Consider the following 15201-nt stretch of genomic DNA (forward strand, 5'->3'; position numbering starts at 1 on the left):
ACACTGGGGAGAGGCCGTTCACCTGCTCTGACTGTGGGAAGGGATTCTCTCGGTTATCCAGCCTGCAGACACACCAGCGAGTTCACACTGGGGAGAAGCCGTTCGCCTGCTCTCAATGTGGGAAGGGATTCAGTCATCCATCCCACCTACGGAGCCACCAACGAGTTCACTCTGGGGAGAGGCCTTTCATCTGCTCTCAATGTGGGAAGGGATTTTGTGTTTCATCGCACCTGCTGAGACATCAACAAGTTCACAAGTGAACAAGGGGTTGGATTCTGTTGTTAATATTTCTGCTCTTAATTACAGCCAGGACTGCATTGTGTTCATTCTGTCAGTTGGTCAATGGGGATGGTGGGAGGGTTTCCTTCTGCTGGACTGGCCGGTCTCACGACTTTGCCTCCTGTGGGCTGATGCTCTTTGGGCCTTGTTGTGAATACCTGGTTCCAAGTTTCACGAGGACCAGAGACTGAAAGGGTATTTGGATGTTGGAAGTTATTTTGTTCCCATTCCTGATTGGAAACCTCCAAAGCAGCCACATTGCCATGAAGATGGGCTATGGTGGTTACATGATTCTTTTGTTTAATTTATCTGGGTGTTTCTCAAAGAAGGCAACTGTCAAGGTATGAGGGACAAGTTGTGACACATTGGGAACTTATAGTAAAAAGTGTGACAATAGATAGACAATTGCTGGCATTTAAAATATTAGTACATATTTACATCAAATATAAATTCCTTTTAGAAATAAAAATCCACAGGAAATGTGATGGAAACGTGGCAAGCAAAGTTTAAGATTCACATTAGTTCAAAGGAAGAGGTTCAGAAAGTGGGTAAGAGTGTAGTAAGCCTGAGGATTGGGAACTTCTTTAGAATTCAGCAAAGGCGGACCAAGAAACTGATGATGAGGAATTAGAATATGAGAGCAAACTCAGAATACTCAACATGGATTTAGGAATAGGAAATCATGTTTGACGAACGTTTTGGAGTTTTTGAGGATGTCACTAACAGAATTGATCAAGGGGAGTCCGTGGACGTGGTACACTTGGAGTTTCAGGATGTTCTTTGATAAATACCCCACAGGAGGTTAGTTAGCAAAATGAAAGCACACATGTGATAGGAGGTAATATACCGATGCTGCAGTGGCTAGCCCTGTTGCCTACGGCGCTGAGGACCCAGGTTCGATCCTGTCCCCAGGTCACTGTCCGTGTGGAGTTTGCACATTCTCCCTGTGTCTGCGTGGGTCTCACCCCATCAACCCAAAGATGTGCAGGGTAGGTGGATTGGTCATGCTAAATTGCCCCTTAATTGGGTACTCTAAATTTAATTTTAAAAATGTAGATACTCTGCCATTTTTCTATTCCCACTACTATAAATTCTCCTGTCTCTCCCTGTAATGGACCCATGTTTGTCTTAGCCATATATTTCCTTTTTACGTACCTATAGAAGCTTTTACAGTCCACACAGCAACTACTGTTTGGTGGTCTATAAACAACTCTTACCAATGTTTGCTGCCCTCTGCTGTTTCTTAGCTCCACCCAAACAGTTTCCACATTTTGTATTCCTGAGCTGAGATCCTCCCTTACGTACTGACATCATCCTAGTTATCGGCGAAGCACCGCCTCCTTTTCCTTTTTGCCCGCAGTATTAACAAACATAATGATCAGACCTTCAGGCCCAGCACCAATCCCTGTGACAGATCGCTCGTTGCATCTTGCCAACCAGAAAATGACCTATTTATGCCGACTCTCGGTTTTCTGGTAGCTTGCCAATCATTCACTGTGAAAGACAGTTCTGGGGTTAAAGCCTGCAGATTGGGAAAAGAAAAGAACTGAAACCTCTGGAATGAATAATCACTTTGGACTGGTTCTGAGACAATTAAGTTTCAACTTCTGGGGTAGAGTCAAGAATAATTGTGGAGTGATTTTAGATTGTGTAAAAGGGAAAAGTTATATTTTATACTTTGTAGGTTTCCTTCAAAAATAGTGGTTAGTTAACGTTGATTCTATTTTGTTTGTTGCAGCAAAAGTCATAAAGACTTCTTGTCATGTGATCCTTTAATTTGTTGACTGGGAATTTGATTTTTTAAATATTAGAACATAGAACAGTACAGCACAGAACAGGCCCTTCTGCCCTCGATGTTGTGCCGAGCAATGATCACCCTACTCAAACCCACGTATCCACCCTATACCCGTAACCCAACAACCCGCCCCCAAACCTTATTTTTTAGGACACTACGGGCAATTTAGCATGGCCAATCCACCTAACCCGCACATCTTTGGACTGTGGGAGGAAACCGGAGCACCCGGAGGAAACCCACGCACAAACAGGGAGGACGTGCAGACTCCACACAGTGACCCAGCCGGGAACCGAACCTGGGACCCTGGAGCTGTGAAGCATGTATGCTAACCACCATGCTACCGTGCTGCTGTTAGTTACTGATCTTTACAGAGATCCTAATCCACAAGTTTTGACTTCCCATTTGAGCCTCGGGTACCTTTCTGTCTCTATTGCTCATGTCAATGACAGCCAGGCAATGGAGCTGAGGACTGAATTCAGCTGGGACCTGCGCTCCAGTTGGGAAATTGCCACGGGTGTGACACTAATAAAGAGACAGGAAGGTTCTGGAGAACTGACTGGAAAATGGACCCCCAACCATCAGGGTTCGGCGGTGGGGTAACTGGGCTGATGGGGACGTGACCCCCAGGTTCAGTGCTCCTGAGTCCAATGTGGGAGTCACGGGAGCAGGGTACGGGGAGCTGAAGAGAAACATTTGGGTCTAGAACATTGTGAACATGTTTTTATTCTGGTTATTCTTTTACTCTGGTTGTCTTTGATCCTCAAGTCATTTTCTGATTTTTTTTAACCCATGTTCTGTTTCATTAATAAACTTGTTTCATTAAAAATAATTGTTTTTTTTGTCTTTTTCTGATTAAATTCATTCACTTTGGAGAAAGTGGGTGAGAGGGGTTGGCAGGCTCTTTAACAGAGACTGAGCCCCTCCAAGGTAATTAGTAAAGGAGCCAGAGGGGTAGAGATTTGATTTTTATTTTAAACATAGACATAGAACAGCACAGAACAGGCCCTTCGGCCCTCGATATTGTGCCGAGCAATGATCACCCTACTTTAAACCCACGTAACCCGTATACCCGTAACCCAACAATCCCCCCATTAACCTTACACTACGGGCAATTTAGCATGGCCAATCCACCTAACCCGCACATCTTTGGACTGTGGGAGGAAACCGGAGCACCCGGAGGAAACCCACGCACACACAGGGAGGACGTGCAGACTCCACACAGACAGTGACCCAGCCGGGAATCGAACCTGGGACCCTGGAGCTGTGAAGCATTGATGCTAACCACCATGCTACCGTGAGGCCGAATGTTTCACAATGACACACAATGGTTCAAAATGAGATTCCGGGATGAACTAATTTGATCCAGGCTCTTTGAGGAAGTAACACGGAATGTCAATAAAGGGGAACCTGGAGATGTGGTTTATCTAGATTTCCAGAAGGTATTTTCCAAGGGGCCACATCAAAGGTCACTGCACAAAATAGGAGCTCATTGTGGGGGGGTTAACATATCAGCATGGATAGAGGATTGGTTAGCTAACAGGAAGCAGAGAGGGGGTATAAATGGGTAATTTCTGGGTTGGTGAGATGTGACAAGTGGAGTGTCACAGGGATCAGTGCTGGGCCCTCAACTATTTACAATCTATATTAATGAGTTGGGTGATGGGATTGAATGTATGGCGGCTAAATTTTCTGATGATGCAAAGAGAGTTCAGAAAGTAATTTGTGAAGTGGACATAAGGAGTCTGCAAAGGACATTAAGTGAATGGACAAAAACTTGACAGATGGAGGATAACGTGGGAAAATGTGAATTGTCCAGTTTGGCAGGAAGGATTAAATAAAACAATATCATTTAAATGGTGAGACATTGCAGAACGATGAGGTACAGAGGGATCTGGGTGTCATTGTACAAGAATCACAATAAGTTAGTTTGCAGGTATAGCCAGTGGCTCGATCGAGTCCTTGAACAGTTTAATCAGGCTTTATCGAGTGAGTTGAAATCACTTGGGAAGGTCAATGGAATATTATGTATATGGCAAAGGGACTGGAATATAAAAGTCGGGATGTTTTGCTGCAGTTGTACAGGGCCTTGGTGAGACCATATTTAGAGCACTGTGTACAGTTTGGGTCTCCTTATTTCAGAAATGAGATAGTTGCATTAGAAGCAGTTCAGAGGAGGTTGACTCCCCGGATTCCTGGAATGAGGGGATTATCCTCTGAGGAAAGGATTGACAGGTTGGGCCTGTATCCATTGCAGTTTAGAAGAATGAGAGGGGATCTCATGTGTTTCAATAAGATCATGAGTGGAACTGACAGATTGCTGAGAGAATGTTTCCCCTTGTGGCAGAGACTAGAATTCGGGAACACTGCTTAAAAATTAGGGGATCTTCCAATTTAAAAGATGGATGAGAATATTGTTTTTCACCTGAGGGCCGTGGGTCTGTGAATCTCTCTTTCCCAGGGAGTGCTGGAGGCAGGGTCAGTGAATATGATTTTGGATTGAATTTGATAGGTTCTTGATTGACGAGGGAGTGAAAGGGTGGAGGAAGGAAAGTGGAGTTAAGACCACAATCAGATCAGCCCTGATCTTATTGAATGGTGGAGCAGGCTCGAGGGGCCGAATGGCCTGTTCCTGTGTCTGAGCAGTAATATCAAAGAGCAGCAGCATTCCCATTACACTCTGGGTAGAAGCACCAACTCCAGGTAAATGCTCCCTGCTCTGCCCCAGATTCCATGGTCCCAGTCAGTGGAAGATGTAAAACCTCAACAAATCTCTGTGCTCAGGGAATCCCTTCTTATACTTTATTACATCACAAAGTCTATGGAGACTGATTTAACCCAATCATTGCTGAGCTATCATTTGAACGGACCAATTACAAAGCCTGTCATTGAACCATCTGTACCCACCCAAACCACGTCAAACTCTCAAACAATTGTCTTCCCCACGCTCCGTCCCCAGGACAGGGAGTCAGCATTCCTATGCCAAGCAGTGAAAACATGGTGGCCTTGACACCCAGGTGTTGTCTAGGATTCCAGGCACTCTTGTTTTCTCTGTCCTCTGGGAGCTGTTTATCTCCCTGTTCCCACACAGCAAGTTGTCTGTTCTCAGCTCTGCTCAATTTCTGCTGGAGTTTGGTCCCTTTTACACCTTTCAGATCAATAAAACATTTGGTCAGTGAAGACCCAAACCACAATTTCCCATCCTGACACCTGTCAACCATTCTTACCCAGAGCGTAATCACAACAGGAATAAAAACAGGGGAAGTGCAACAATCAAATTCAAAATAAATCCACAGCCAGTCATAGAATTTAATTTAATGTTCACTAATTAGCAATAAAACCCGCAGCAGGGAGTCCCCCAGGATTCTTACAGTCCACACCTTGAGGGGGAGAACTCTCTCCAACCCCTCACTCAATTTCACTCCATTATTTTCCAGTTCTGTTCTGGCTCCACCTGGGGTAATATCTACTTGATAATTTCTTCTCCTGAAGGAGCGCCGTGAGTTCTAGGTCACTGGTACATAAGGACAGATGCTTCAAGCAACTTATCAAGCATGGATGTAAAAGATTCCCCAGCTCTCTCTTCCCCTATCTAACTGGTGGACAGTTCTTACTCACTATTACTTCTCAGAGGCCCTTTATTGTCCCAATCGAAGTTTTCACCGCTGGCTTGGCCCAGCATTTATTGGCCATTCCTCGATGCCCTTGAGAAGGTGGTGGTGAGCTTCCTTCTTGCATCACTGCAGTTCTTGTGGTGCTGATACATCCACTGTGCTGTTAGAGATGGAGTTCCAGGACCCAGCGACAGTGAAGGAACGCCGATATATTTACAAATCAGGATGGTGTGGGGTTTTGGGGGGGGGGGGGGGGGGGGAGAGAGAAACTCCCAGGTGGTGGTGTTTCTTTGTGTCTGCTGTCCTTGTCCTATATGGTAGTGGTCATGGGTTTGGAAGGTACTCTCTGAGGAGCCTTGGTGAGTTCCTGCTGTGCATCTTGTAGATGGTACACACACTGCTGCTACTGTGCCTTGGTGGTGGAGGGAGTGAATGTTTGTGGGTCGGGTGCCAATGAGGTGATTTGCATTGTCCTGGATGGTGTTGAGCTTCTTGAATGTTGGAGCTGTACTCAGCCAGGTAACTGGAGAATGTTCCACCACATTTCTGACTTTTAGATGGTGGACAGGCTTTGGGGAGTCAGGAGGTGAGTGACTCACAGCAGGATTCCCAGCCTCTGACCTACTCTTGTAGCCACAGTATTTATATGGCTGGTTTGCTTCAGTTTCTGGTCAATGGTAACCCCCAAGATGTTGACAGTGGGGAAATTCAGTGATGGTAATGCCATTAAATGTCAAAGGGAGGTGGTGAGATGGAGGTGGTCATTGCCTGGCATTTGTGAGGCTCAAATGTTACCTGCAGGACTGCTGAGCTTAGTTCTGATCCATTGGTGGTGGGATTGTTTAGCTCGGTCTAATACGTGCTGCTTATGATGTTTGGCATGCAAATAGTCCAGTTTCATTCATAATAACACTGCTTCCTCACAGCATTGAGGACCCGGGTTCGATTCTAGCCTTATGTGACTGTCTGTTTCCATGTTCTCTCCCTGGGTTTCCTCCAGACCCTCCATTCCTTCCACAGTCCAAAGATGTGCAGGTTAAGTGGGCTTATAAGGATAGGGCAGGGGAATGGACCCAGGTAGCGTGCTATTGGGAGGGTTGCTGCAGACATGGTGGGTCGAATAGCCTCTTTCTGCACTGTACAGATTCTATTCTTTGGCTTAGACTTCCTCGTGATTTCTTACAAATCAGTGCTGGGCCATTTCAGGTGATATTTAAGAGTCACCACATTGCTGTGGACCTGGAGTTACATGTAGGCCAGACATTGTAGGGACGGCACATTTCCTTCCCTAAAGGACATTTGTGAACAATAATTGAGAATGATTTCATGGTCTTCATTAGACTTGTAGTTCCAGATTTTAATTGATTGATCTACGTTGGTGGAATTTGATCCCGTGACCTCTGAGCATGAACCTGGGTCTCTGGATTAGAATTCCAGTGACAATTCCACTCAGACACGGCATTCCTTAAATACTCGCCCTCAACTGCCTAGATCACTTAATGTCGTTTCCCAATCTATCACTGCTAACAGACTCAATCCTGTGAGAAACACCCAGAGAAATTAAACAGAAGAACATCGAATGATCACAGCTCATCTCCATGGCAACCCAGCGTGCTTTGGGGAGTCCCAGTTTTAAACTCTATCTTTTACATTCCAAAATGTTCTGTGATCCATTTAAAATATTAAATTAGAAACTCACAACAATTCTCAAACAAACATAAACCTACAGGAAGCAAAGTCACGAGAATGGCCTGTTCTTCAGAAAGAGAACTACTGACCCTCCCAACAATCAGAATGAACATAGTTCAGTCCTGGAAGAGATCAACAGCAGCAGGAACTGTAAAATCCAAAATCTGTAATCACTTGTGACCTTTCTGGTGTCTCCGCAGGCTGGATGACTGAATGTATCCCTTCCCACACACACAGCAGGTGAATGGCTTCTCCCCAGTGTGAACATGTTGGTGTGTCAGCAGGTTAGATGACTTAGTGAATCCCATCCCACATTCTGAGCAGATGAATGGCCTCTCGCCCTTGTGAACCCGCTGGTGTATCAGCAGGGTGAATGATTCACTGAATCCCTTCCTACACATGGTGCAGATGAATGGCCTCTCTCCAGTGTGAACCCGCTGGTGTGACAGCAGATGGGATAACTGACTGAATCGCTTATCACACTCGGAGCAGGGGAATGGTCTCTCCCCGGTGTGAATGCGCTGGTGTGTCTGTAGGCTGCATAACCGACTGAATCCCTTCCCACACGCAGTGCAGGTGAACGGCTTCTCCCCATTATGAACTCGCTTGTGTGTCAGCAGGTTCCATGAGGTAGTGAATCCTTTTCCACACTCCGAGCAGGTGAATGGCCTCTCCCTGGTGTGAACCTGCTGGTGTCTCAAGAGGTGGGATAACTGAGAGAATCTCTTCTCACACTCAGAGCAGGTGAACGGCCTCTCGCCGGTGTGAACTCGCTGGTGTGTCTGCATGTGGGATAAATGAGCGAATCCCTTCCCACAGTCAGAGCAGGTGAATGGCCTCTCTCCAGTGTGAACTCGCTGGTGTGTCTGTAGGTTGCATAAATGAGCAAATCCCTTCCCACAGTCAAAGCAGGTGAATGGCCTCTCCCCAGTGTGAATACGTCGATGAGTTTCCAGCTCAGACGGGAATCGACATTCCTTCCCACAGTCCCCACATTTCCATGATTTATCCATGATGCTGGTGTCTTTATGTCTCTCTAAGTTCAGCGATCAGCTGAAGGCCTGTCCACACATACAAGACGGGCAATGTCTTTCCCTGATCTAAAGTATGTCAAGTTTTTTTTCAAGCTGTGTAACACTTTAAAACTCTATCCAAAATTAGTGCACTGGAACAGTCTCAATCGGGTTTGTATGTCTTGGTGCTTTTCCAGTCACATTAAGGTGTCAACTCTTTGGAGGTAAACCAAACAGACAAACATTTCTCCTTCTCGATTCAAAGATCGACGATCATTGGGTCCTGATGAATTGAGTGACTGAGTCAGATCTTGACATGAGGTTTGGATTGACATGACGATCAGTAAATCCATTCTCACCTTCTCATCTCCTGTAAAAGGAATTTGCAAATGTCAATACAAGGTAGAACAAACAATCCTAGTTGCTATGCCACATTCCTTCCTCTCTATTTTTCATTCTTTTATGGTACCTGGGCTGGGCCACGATATTTTCCCATTCCTATTCGCCCATCAGAAGCTGGTTGTGAGCTGCCTTCCTGAAGCTCAGGAGTTGGACTCGACCATTTTGTCCATCAAACATTTTGCAAATCCTCTCCCACTCCCTCAGCTGACAGCCCAGCATGCGGGCACACAGTATTAAAACTAATGACTGGCCTAATAATCCAGAGACCCAAGTTAACGCTCTGAATTGCACCATTACAGACAGTGAAATTAGAACTGCATAAAAATATGGGATTAAGTCTAATGATAACCATGAAATAATTGTTGAATATTGTAAAAATCCGGTTCAATGTCCTTTCGAGGGGAAATCTGCTGTCCTTACCCAGTTTGGCCTACATGTGACTCCAGATTCACTGTAATGTGGTTGACTTTAAATGCCCTCTGAAATGGCAGAGCAAGCCACTCAGGTCAAGGGTAATTAGGGATGGGCAATAAATGCTGGCCCAGCTCACATCCCATTAATTAATTTTCAAAATGTACTTTATTAGGGCAGCACGGTGGCCTAGTGGTTAGCACAACCGGCTCACGGCGCTGAGGTCCCAGGTTCGATCCCGGCTCTGGGTCACTGTCCGTGTGGAGTTTGCACGTTCTCCCCGTGTCTGCGTGGGTTTCGCCCCCGCAACCCAAAAATGTGCAGAGTAGGTGGATTGGCCACGCTAAATTGCCCCTTAATTGGAAAAAATAATTGGCTAATCTCAATTTATTTTTTAAAAATGTACTGTACTGGAGAATCAGAATAATTTAGTTTGTATCTACAACACTGCACATCCCCAAATCCATCAAACATTTGGGAAAGTCCCCTCCCCGACTCCACTCCCTCGGCTGGCAGCCCAGCGCACAGGTGCATAAAGAGTACATATTACAATAGTAAAGAAAATAAATGTACTTTACTGGAGAATCTTCTGGGACATACCAAATAAAACTACACTTATTCAAGACATGTCCTACTTTATTATACAGCACCAGGTTAAAGTCCAACAGGTTATTTGGGACTCACTAGCTTTCAGAGCACTGCTCCTTCCTCAGGTGAGTAATGAAGGACTTCAAATAAACCTGTTGGAGTTTAACCTGGTGTTGTATGGCTTCTAATTGTGTACACGCCAGTCCAGCGCCAACATCTTCACATCATGGCTACTTTATTATAGTTTGCACCCTCCCTGGATTCACTTCCTTTGCTGCAAGTGACCAATTGAAGGTGAGAATGAGAAAAGAAATGGAAAGGGGGAGAAAAGAAAGTGTTTTACTCACAGATGTTGGAGAGAGGAGGATGTTTCAGTCTGTGAGGCTAGAGGAGCAGCAGCTTTGCTGGACAGACAGTGGAGGAACCTCCATGCAGCCATTGGTACAAATCCCGGACTCTGATTGGCTGGAGGACTATAGCGCTTCAAGTCCTTTACGGATTTCTATTGGTTGCTCCGCTTCATGGCAACTATCAGGGGTGGCCCCAGCTCACATGGGGGCGGGGTGGACTTTATCTCACATTGCTCTGAGTTGGTGTCCAATCCGCAGTATCTTGCTTCTGTAACCACAGATATCGCTCCCAATGGAACTGTACTGATGATAATAATCGCTTATTGGTACAATTAGGCTTCAGTGAAGTTACTGTGAAAAGCCCCTAGTCGCCACATTCCGGCGCCTGTACAGGGAGGACGGTACGGGAATTGAACTGGTGCTGCTGGCCTTGTTCTGCATTACAAGCCAGCTGTTTAGCCTACTGTGCTAAACCAGCCCCGTGTGAGGGGACGCCCCTGAGTCATTGTGACGTCAATATAGTGACCTACCAGAATCAGCCAATAGGAATCATACCTCTACGGTGACCCCCTCCGGCTTCCAGTGCGCGGGCCCCGAACGTGGACACGGAAGCCCCGCCCCCACCATTTGCTTCCCCTCCTCCAGGTTTCCAGGCAACTGGCTGACGCTCCGGCCAGAACGAGAAGCCGCTCCGTGATCTCAATGTCCTGGCCTGGAACTGACAATGGCCAAGAGAGAGGTGAAACTGCGCATGTGCGGGGGAGCGCCCACCCCATGACCTTCCTGCTGAGGTATTGACCAATGGCAAGTGTCGGAGGAGCGGAATGACTCGGGTCCTCCAGCCAATCAGCGCAGTCTTTGTGTCAATGAAGATTGAGCTTCACACAGACTGAAACCTCCTCCTGTCTCCAACATCTCTCAGTAAAACACTTTCTTTTCTCCCCCATTCCATTTCTTTTCTCATTCTCACCTTCAATGGGTGACTTGCAGCAACTGAAGGGAAAGGAAGTGAATCCAGGGAGGGTGCAGACTCTGAAATGAAATGAAAATTGCTTATTGTCACGAGTAGGCTTCAGTGAAGTTACTGTGAAAAGCCCCTAGTCGCCACATTCCGGCGCCTGTTTGGGGAGGCTGGTATGGGAATTGAACCGTGCTGCTGGCCTGCCTTGGTCTCTGGAAAGGTTGTTCCAGGTCTCTCGCTCTCTCTTAAAGACATTAATTTCCAATGCTCCCTCAGCTTGAAGCATTTATTTATCTGGCTAAAATTGTGGTTTAATTCAAAATGTTCACAGTTAAATGGCTGGTTTCCCCAGGAGATGGCTGACATTTAAGAGGACAGTAAATTAATATAGGATGTCAAGTGTTATATGGTACACATTTGGTATATTGTTTATCGCTCTGTAATAAAGTACATTTATTATTATTTCCAGTGCAATATGTACTGTGGCTGTGTTATATAGTTCCAGTCATTATGGCACAGAAACAACTGCGTTCAACAACTGGAGTCCATGCCGACTCTCTGTAGGACAATCTAGTCAGTTCCATTCCACCTAGAGATCCCCAATGCACTGCAAGTTTATTTCCTTAAAATACCAATTTCATATTAAAGTCGTAAATCCACTCCACTGCCACCACCCTTGTATAAAGTGAATTCCAGGTCACAACCACTCAATATCTAAATAAAGTCTTCCTTAGATTCTCCTGTTAACTCTAATCAGTAAATATACTTATATGTAGATGTTGAAGTGAGTTCCCAGGGCAGAGGCACCTGCATTATATGTCATATTTATATTAAATGTATATTTTTGCTATTAAACTAAAAATGTATAAATCCTAGCTGCCACATTCCTGCAGAGGATCAGGTCACGTAGACACACAGAGGATAGTTTGTTCAACAGAACTCCGCTTATCGGCTGCCCCCAGGCAGTTGTCTCTGAACAATGGAACCAGCTAATGAAGTCAGGATAAGGAAGTCTCAAGCTTGTGACAGATTGTAAAGGCCCAAGGACAGTTAATAAAGGTTGTAGAAAACATCATTAAGAAGCCTCTGCCTTTCCATGAGCTGATCACACAGCCCCATCATGTTGAGTAACTAATTTCATTGGATTGATACGTGGTCCAGAATCTGTACGATTGGCTCATGGCCAGGCGAGGTGGGCAGAGTGAATGTTCTGATACTGTGTCCCCAGTGGCTTACTCCCCGCCGGCGTAATCATTAAATGTTTGGAGCAGACCCGAATGCTGAGTGATTCTTTTGGATTCATTCCCGCTAACAGTAGATATTTTAGCTTTAGAAAGAAAGGGATAAGCAGTGATCTGTCAATCAGCCTGAATCAGCACCTTCAGGAGAATTGGGAGGACGAATATTAGATACAGCAGAGTGAGAATGGAGGGAGAGTGTGTGGGATGGAGATTTACAGCTTTTGGGGAATGAGAGAGGAAAGAATGTTCCATTGAATCTAAAACTGACTGTTCAGAATTTCTATCCTGGACTGACTTTTCTAAACTCCTTTTACAGGATATTAGAAGAGGAGAAATTGCAGACAGAAATCTCAAACGGCACGTCTTGATCTGACTGAGTCAGTTGATTTCTTGGGACCTGAATATCATCGGCATTTGAATCTTGAAGGAGAAATGTTTGCCTGATCTGTCTGCTTCAAAAGATTTTAAACATCATTGTGACTGGAAAAGCACCAAAACACACACACCCGAATGAGAGTGAATCACTGCAGTGACTGTGGAAAGAGCTTTGACCAGTTACACTGCCTAAAAAAACATTGCACCGTTCACAGCGGGGAGAAATCATACACGTCTTCAACTCATCATCGATCTTCGATGGTAACAAGTGCGCCATGAAGAAACCGTGGAAATGTGATGACTGTGGGAAAGGATTCCAGTCCCCATCTGCACTTGAAACCCATCGACGCAGTCACACTGGGGAGAGGCCGTTCACCTGCTCTGAGTGTTGGAAGGGATTCAGTGATTCATCCAACCTGCTGTTGCACCAGCGAGTTCACACTAGGGAAAGGCTATTCAACTGCTCTGAATGTGGGAAGGCATTCACTCGTTCATCCTCTCTGCTGCGACACCAGCGAGTTCACACTGGGGAGAGGCCGTTCACCTGCTCTGTGTGGGAAAGGTTTTACTCAGTTATCCAGCCTGCAAACACACCAGCGGGTCCACACTGGGGTGAGGCCATACATCTGCTCTGAGTGTAGCCAGGAATTCAGTCAGTTATCCCACCTTGTGACACATCAGCGATTTCACACTGGTGAAAGGCCATTCACCTGCTCTGAGTGTGGCAAGGGATTCAGTCGGTTGTCCCAACTGCTGATACACCAACAGGTTCACACCGGGTAGAAGCCATTCATCTGCTCCGAATGTGGAAAGGGATTCACTGATTCATCCGCCCTGCAGAAGCACCGGCGAGTTCACACTGGGGAGAAGGCCGTTCACCTGCTGTGACTGTGGGAAAGGATTCGCTCAGTCTTCCCAACTGATGACTCACCAGCAGGTTCACACAGGGGAGAGACCGTTCTCCTGCTCTGAGTGTGGGAAGGGATTTACTCAGGTGTCCAACCTGCTGAGGCACCAGTGTGTTCACAAGTGATTAAACGGGTTGGAATCTGTTGTTATTGCTGCTGTTAATCACATCCATGATTGAATTGTAACATAGAATCATACAATCTCTACAGTGCAGGAGGCCATTCAGCCCATCGAGTCTGAGCTGACCCTTGGAAAGAGTACCCTACCTCGGCCCAAACCTTATGCCTGTAACCCAATAACCTCTCCTAACCTCTTTTGGACACTTAGGGACAATTTAGCACAGCCAATCCACCTAACCTGCAGATCTTTGGTCTTTGGGAGGAACCCGGAGCACTCGAGGGAAACCAACGAACATATGGGGAGAAAGTGCAAACTCCACACAGACACCCGAACTGGAATTGAACCCGGGTCCCTGGCGCTGAGAGGCAGGAGTGTGAACTACTGTGCCACCGAGCCGTCCCTGGGCCAGAGCCGTCCCTGTGCCACCGAGCCATCCCTGTGCCATCCTGCCATCCCTGTGCCACCGAGCCATCCCTGTGCCACTGAGCCGTCCCTGTGCCATCGTCCCATCCCTGTGCCACTGAGCCGTCCCTGTGCCACCGTGCCATCCCTGTGCCACCGAGCCCTCCCTGTGCCACCGAGCCCTCCCTGTGCCACCGAGCCGTCCCTGTGCCACCGAGCCGTCCCTGTGCCATCGTCCCATCCCTGTGCCATTGTGCCATCTCTGTGCCACCGAGCCCTCCCTGTGCCACCGAGCCGTCCCTGTGCCACCGAGCCGTCCCTGTGCCATCGTCCCATCCCTGTGCCATTGTGCCATCCCTGTGCCACCGAGCCCTCCCTGTGCCACCGAGCCGTCCCTGTGCCATCGTCCCATCCCTGTGCCATTGTGCCATCTCTGTGCCACCGAGCCGTCCCTGTGCCACTGAGCCGTCCCTGTGCCACCGTGCCGTCCCTGTGCCACTGAGCCGTCCCTGTGCCACCGAGCTGTCCCTGTGCCACCGTGCCATCCCTGTGCCACCGAGCCGTCCCTGTGCCACCGAGCCGTCCTTGTGCCACCGAGCCGTCCCTGTGCCACCGAGCCGTCCCTGTGCCATCGTGCCATCCCTGTGCCATCATTCCGCCCCAATCATAAAGGGTTAACAGCTGGGATGCGCTAATGTATGAGACGGATGATGATGTACCAGTGGCATCAGCCAGTCGTGTGTTAGACTCCGAGAGGTTGGAATCCTGCCTCTGAGCAGCATGCCTGCTCTGTAACCTGTTCAGATGTTGTACTAACAAACAATTTTTAAGTATATATCAGAATGTGACCATAGTTTGTGTAAGAACGAGGCCCTTACCTATAGCCCAATATAGAAGGACACATCAAAGTACATGGTGGCAGCGATGAAGATGTTGATGTAAAAAACATTTTGGTCATATCAAAGGAGGAGACTAACTGGAGGGAGAGGTAATAAATTCCCGACCTGGTGACCTGTCCTTGTCCTGAAGTGGAGATGCTGGTGGTGGACTGGGGT

At 47.0% G+C, this 15201-nt stretch overlaps 1 protein-coding gene and 1 pseudogene across 3 annotated transcripts; one reads left to right on the top strand and one right to left on the bottom strand.

Moving 5' to 3' along the window:
- Positions 1-7017: 7017 nt before the first annotated feature.
- Positions 7018-11014, bottom strand: LOC119952198 (gastrula zinc finger protein XlCGF8.2DB-like). 3 transcript variants are annotated; one of them, XM_038775820.1, is made up of 2 exons: positions 10694-11014; positions 7018-8757 (listed from the first exon to the last, which is right to left on the bottom strand). In XM_038775820.1, the coding sequence occupies exon 2, from the start codon at positions 8385-8387 to the stop codon at positions 7545-7547; it is 843 nt and encodes a 280-aa protein (XP_038631748.1). In that variant the 5' UTR covers positions 8388-8757; positions 10694-11014; the 3' UTR covers positions 7018-7544. The 3 variants fall into 3 exon arrangements, with proteins under 3 accessions (XP_038631748.1, XP_038631745.1, XP_038631747.1); XM_038775817.1 differs by having other exon boundaries at positions 10136-10765; XM_038775819.1 differs by having other exon boundaries at positions 10669-10763.
- A 1626-nt stretch (positions 11015-12640) lies between these two features.
- Positions 12641-15201, top strand: part of LOC119952242 — a 29418-nt pseudogene continuing 26857 nt past the window's right edge.

The sequence above is a fragment of the Scyliorhinus canicula genome, chromosome 17 (genome assembly GCF_902713615.1).
Source record: "Scyliorhinus canicula chromosome 17, sScyCan1.1, whole genome shotgun sequence".
Classification (NCBI taxonomy): Eukaryota; Metazoa; Chordata; class Chondrichthyes; order Carcharhiniformes; family Scyliorhinidae; genus Scyliorhinus; species Scyliorhinus canicula.

Excerpts from the sequence above, each read along its gene's own strand:
- LOC119952198 (XM_038775820.1), bottom strand. The coding sequence starts at position 8,387 with ATGGATAAATCATGGAAATGTGGGGACTGTGGGAAGGAATGTCGATTC.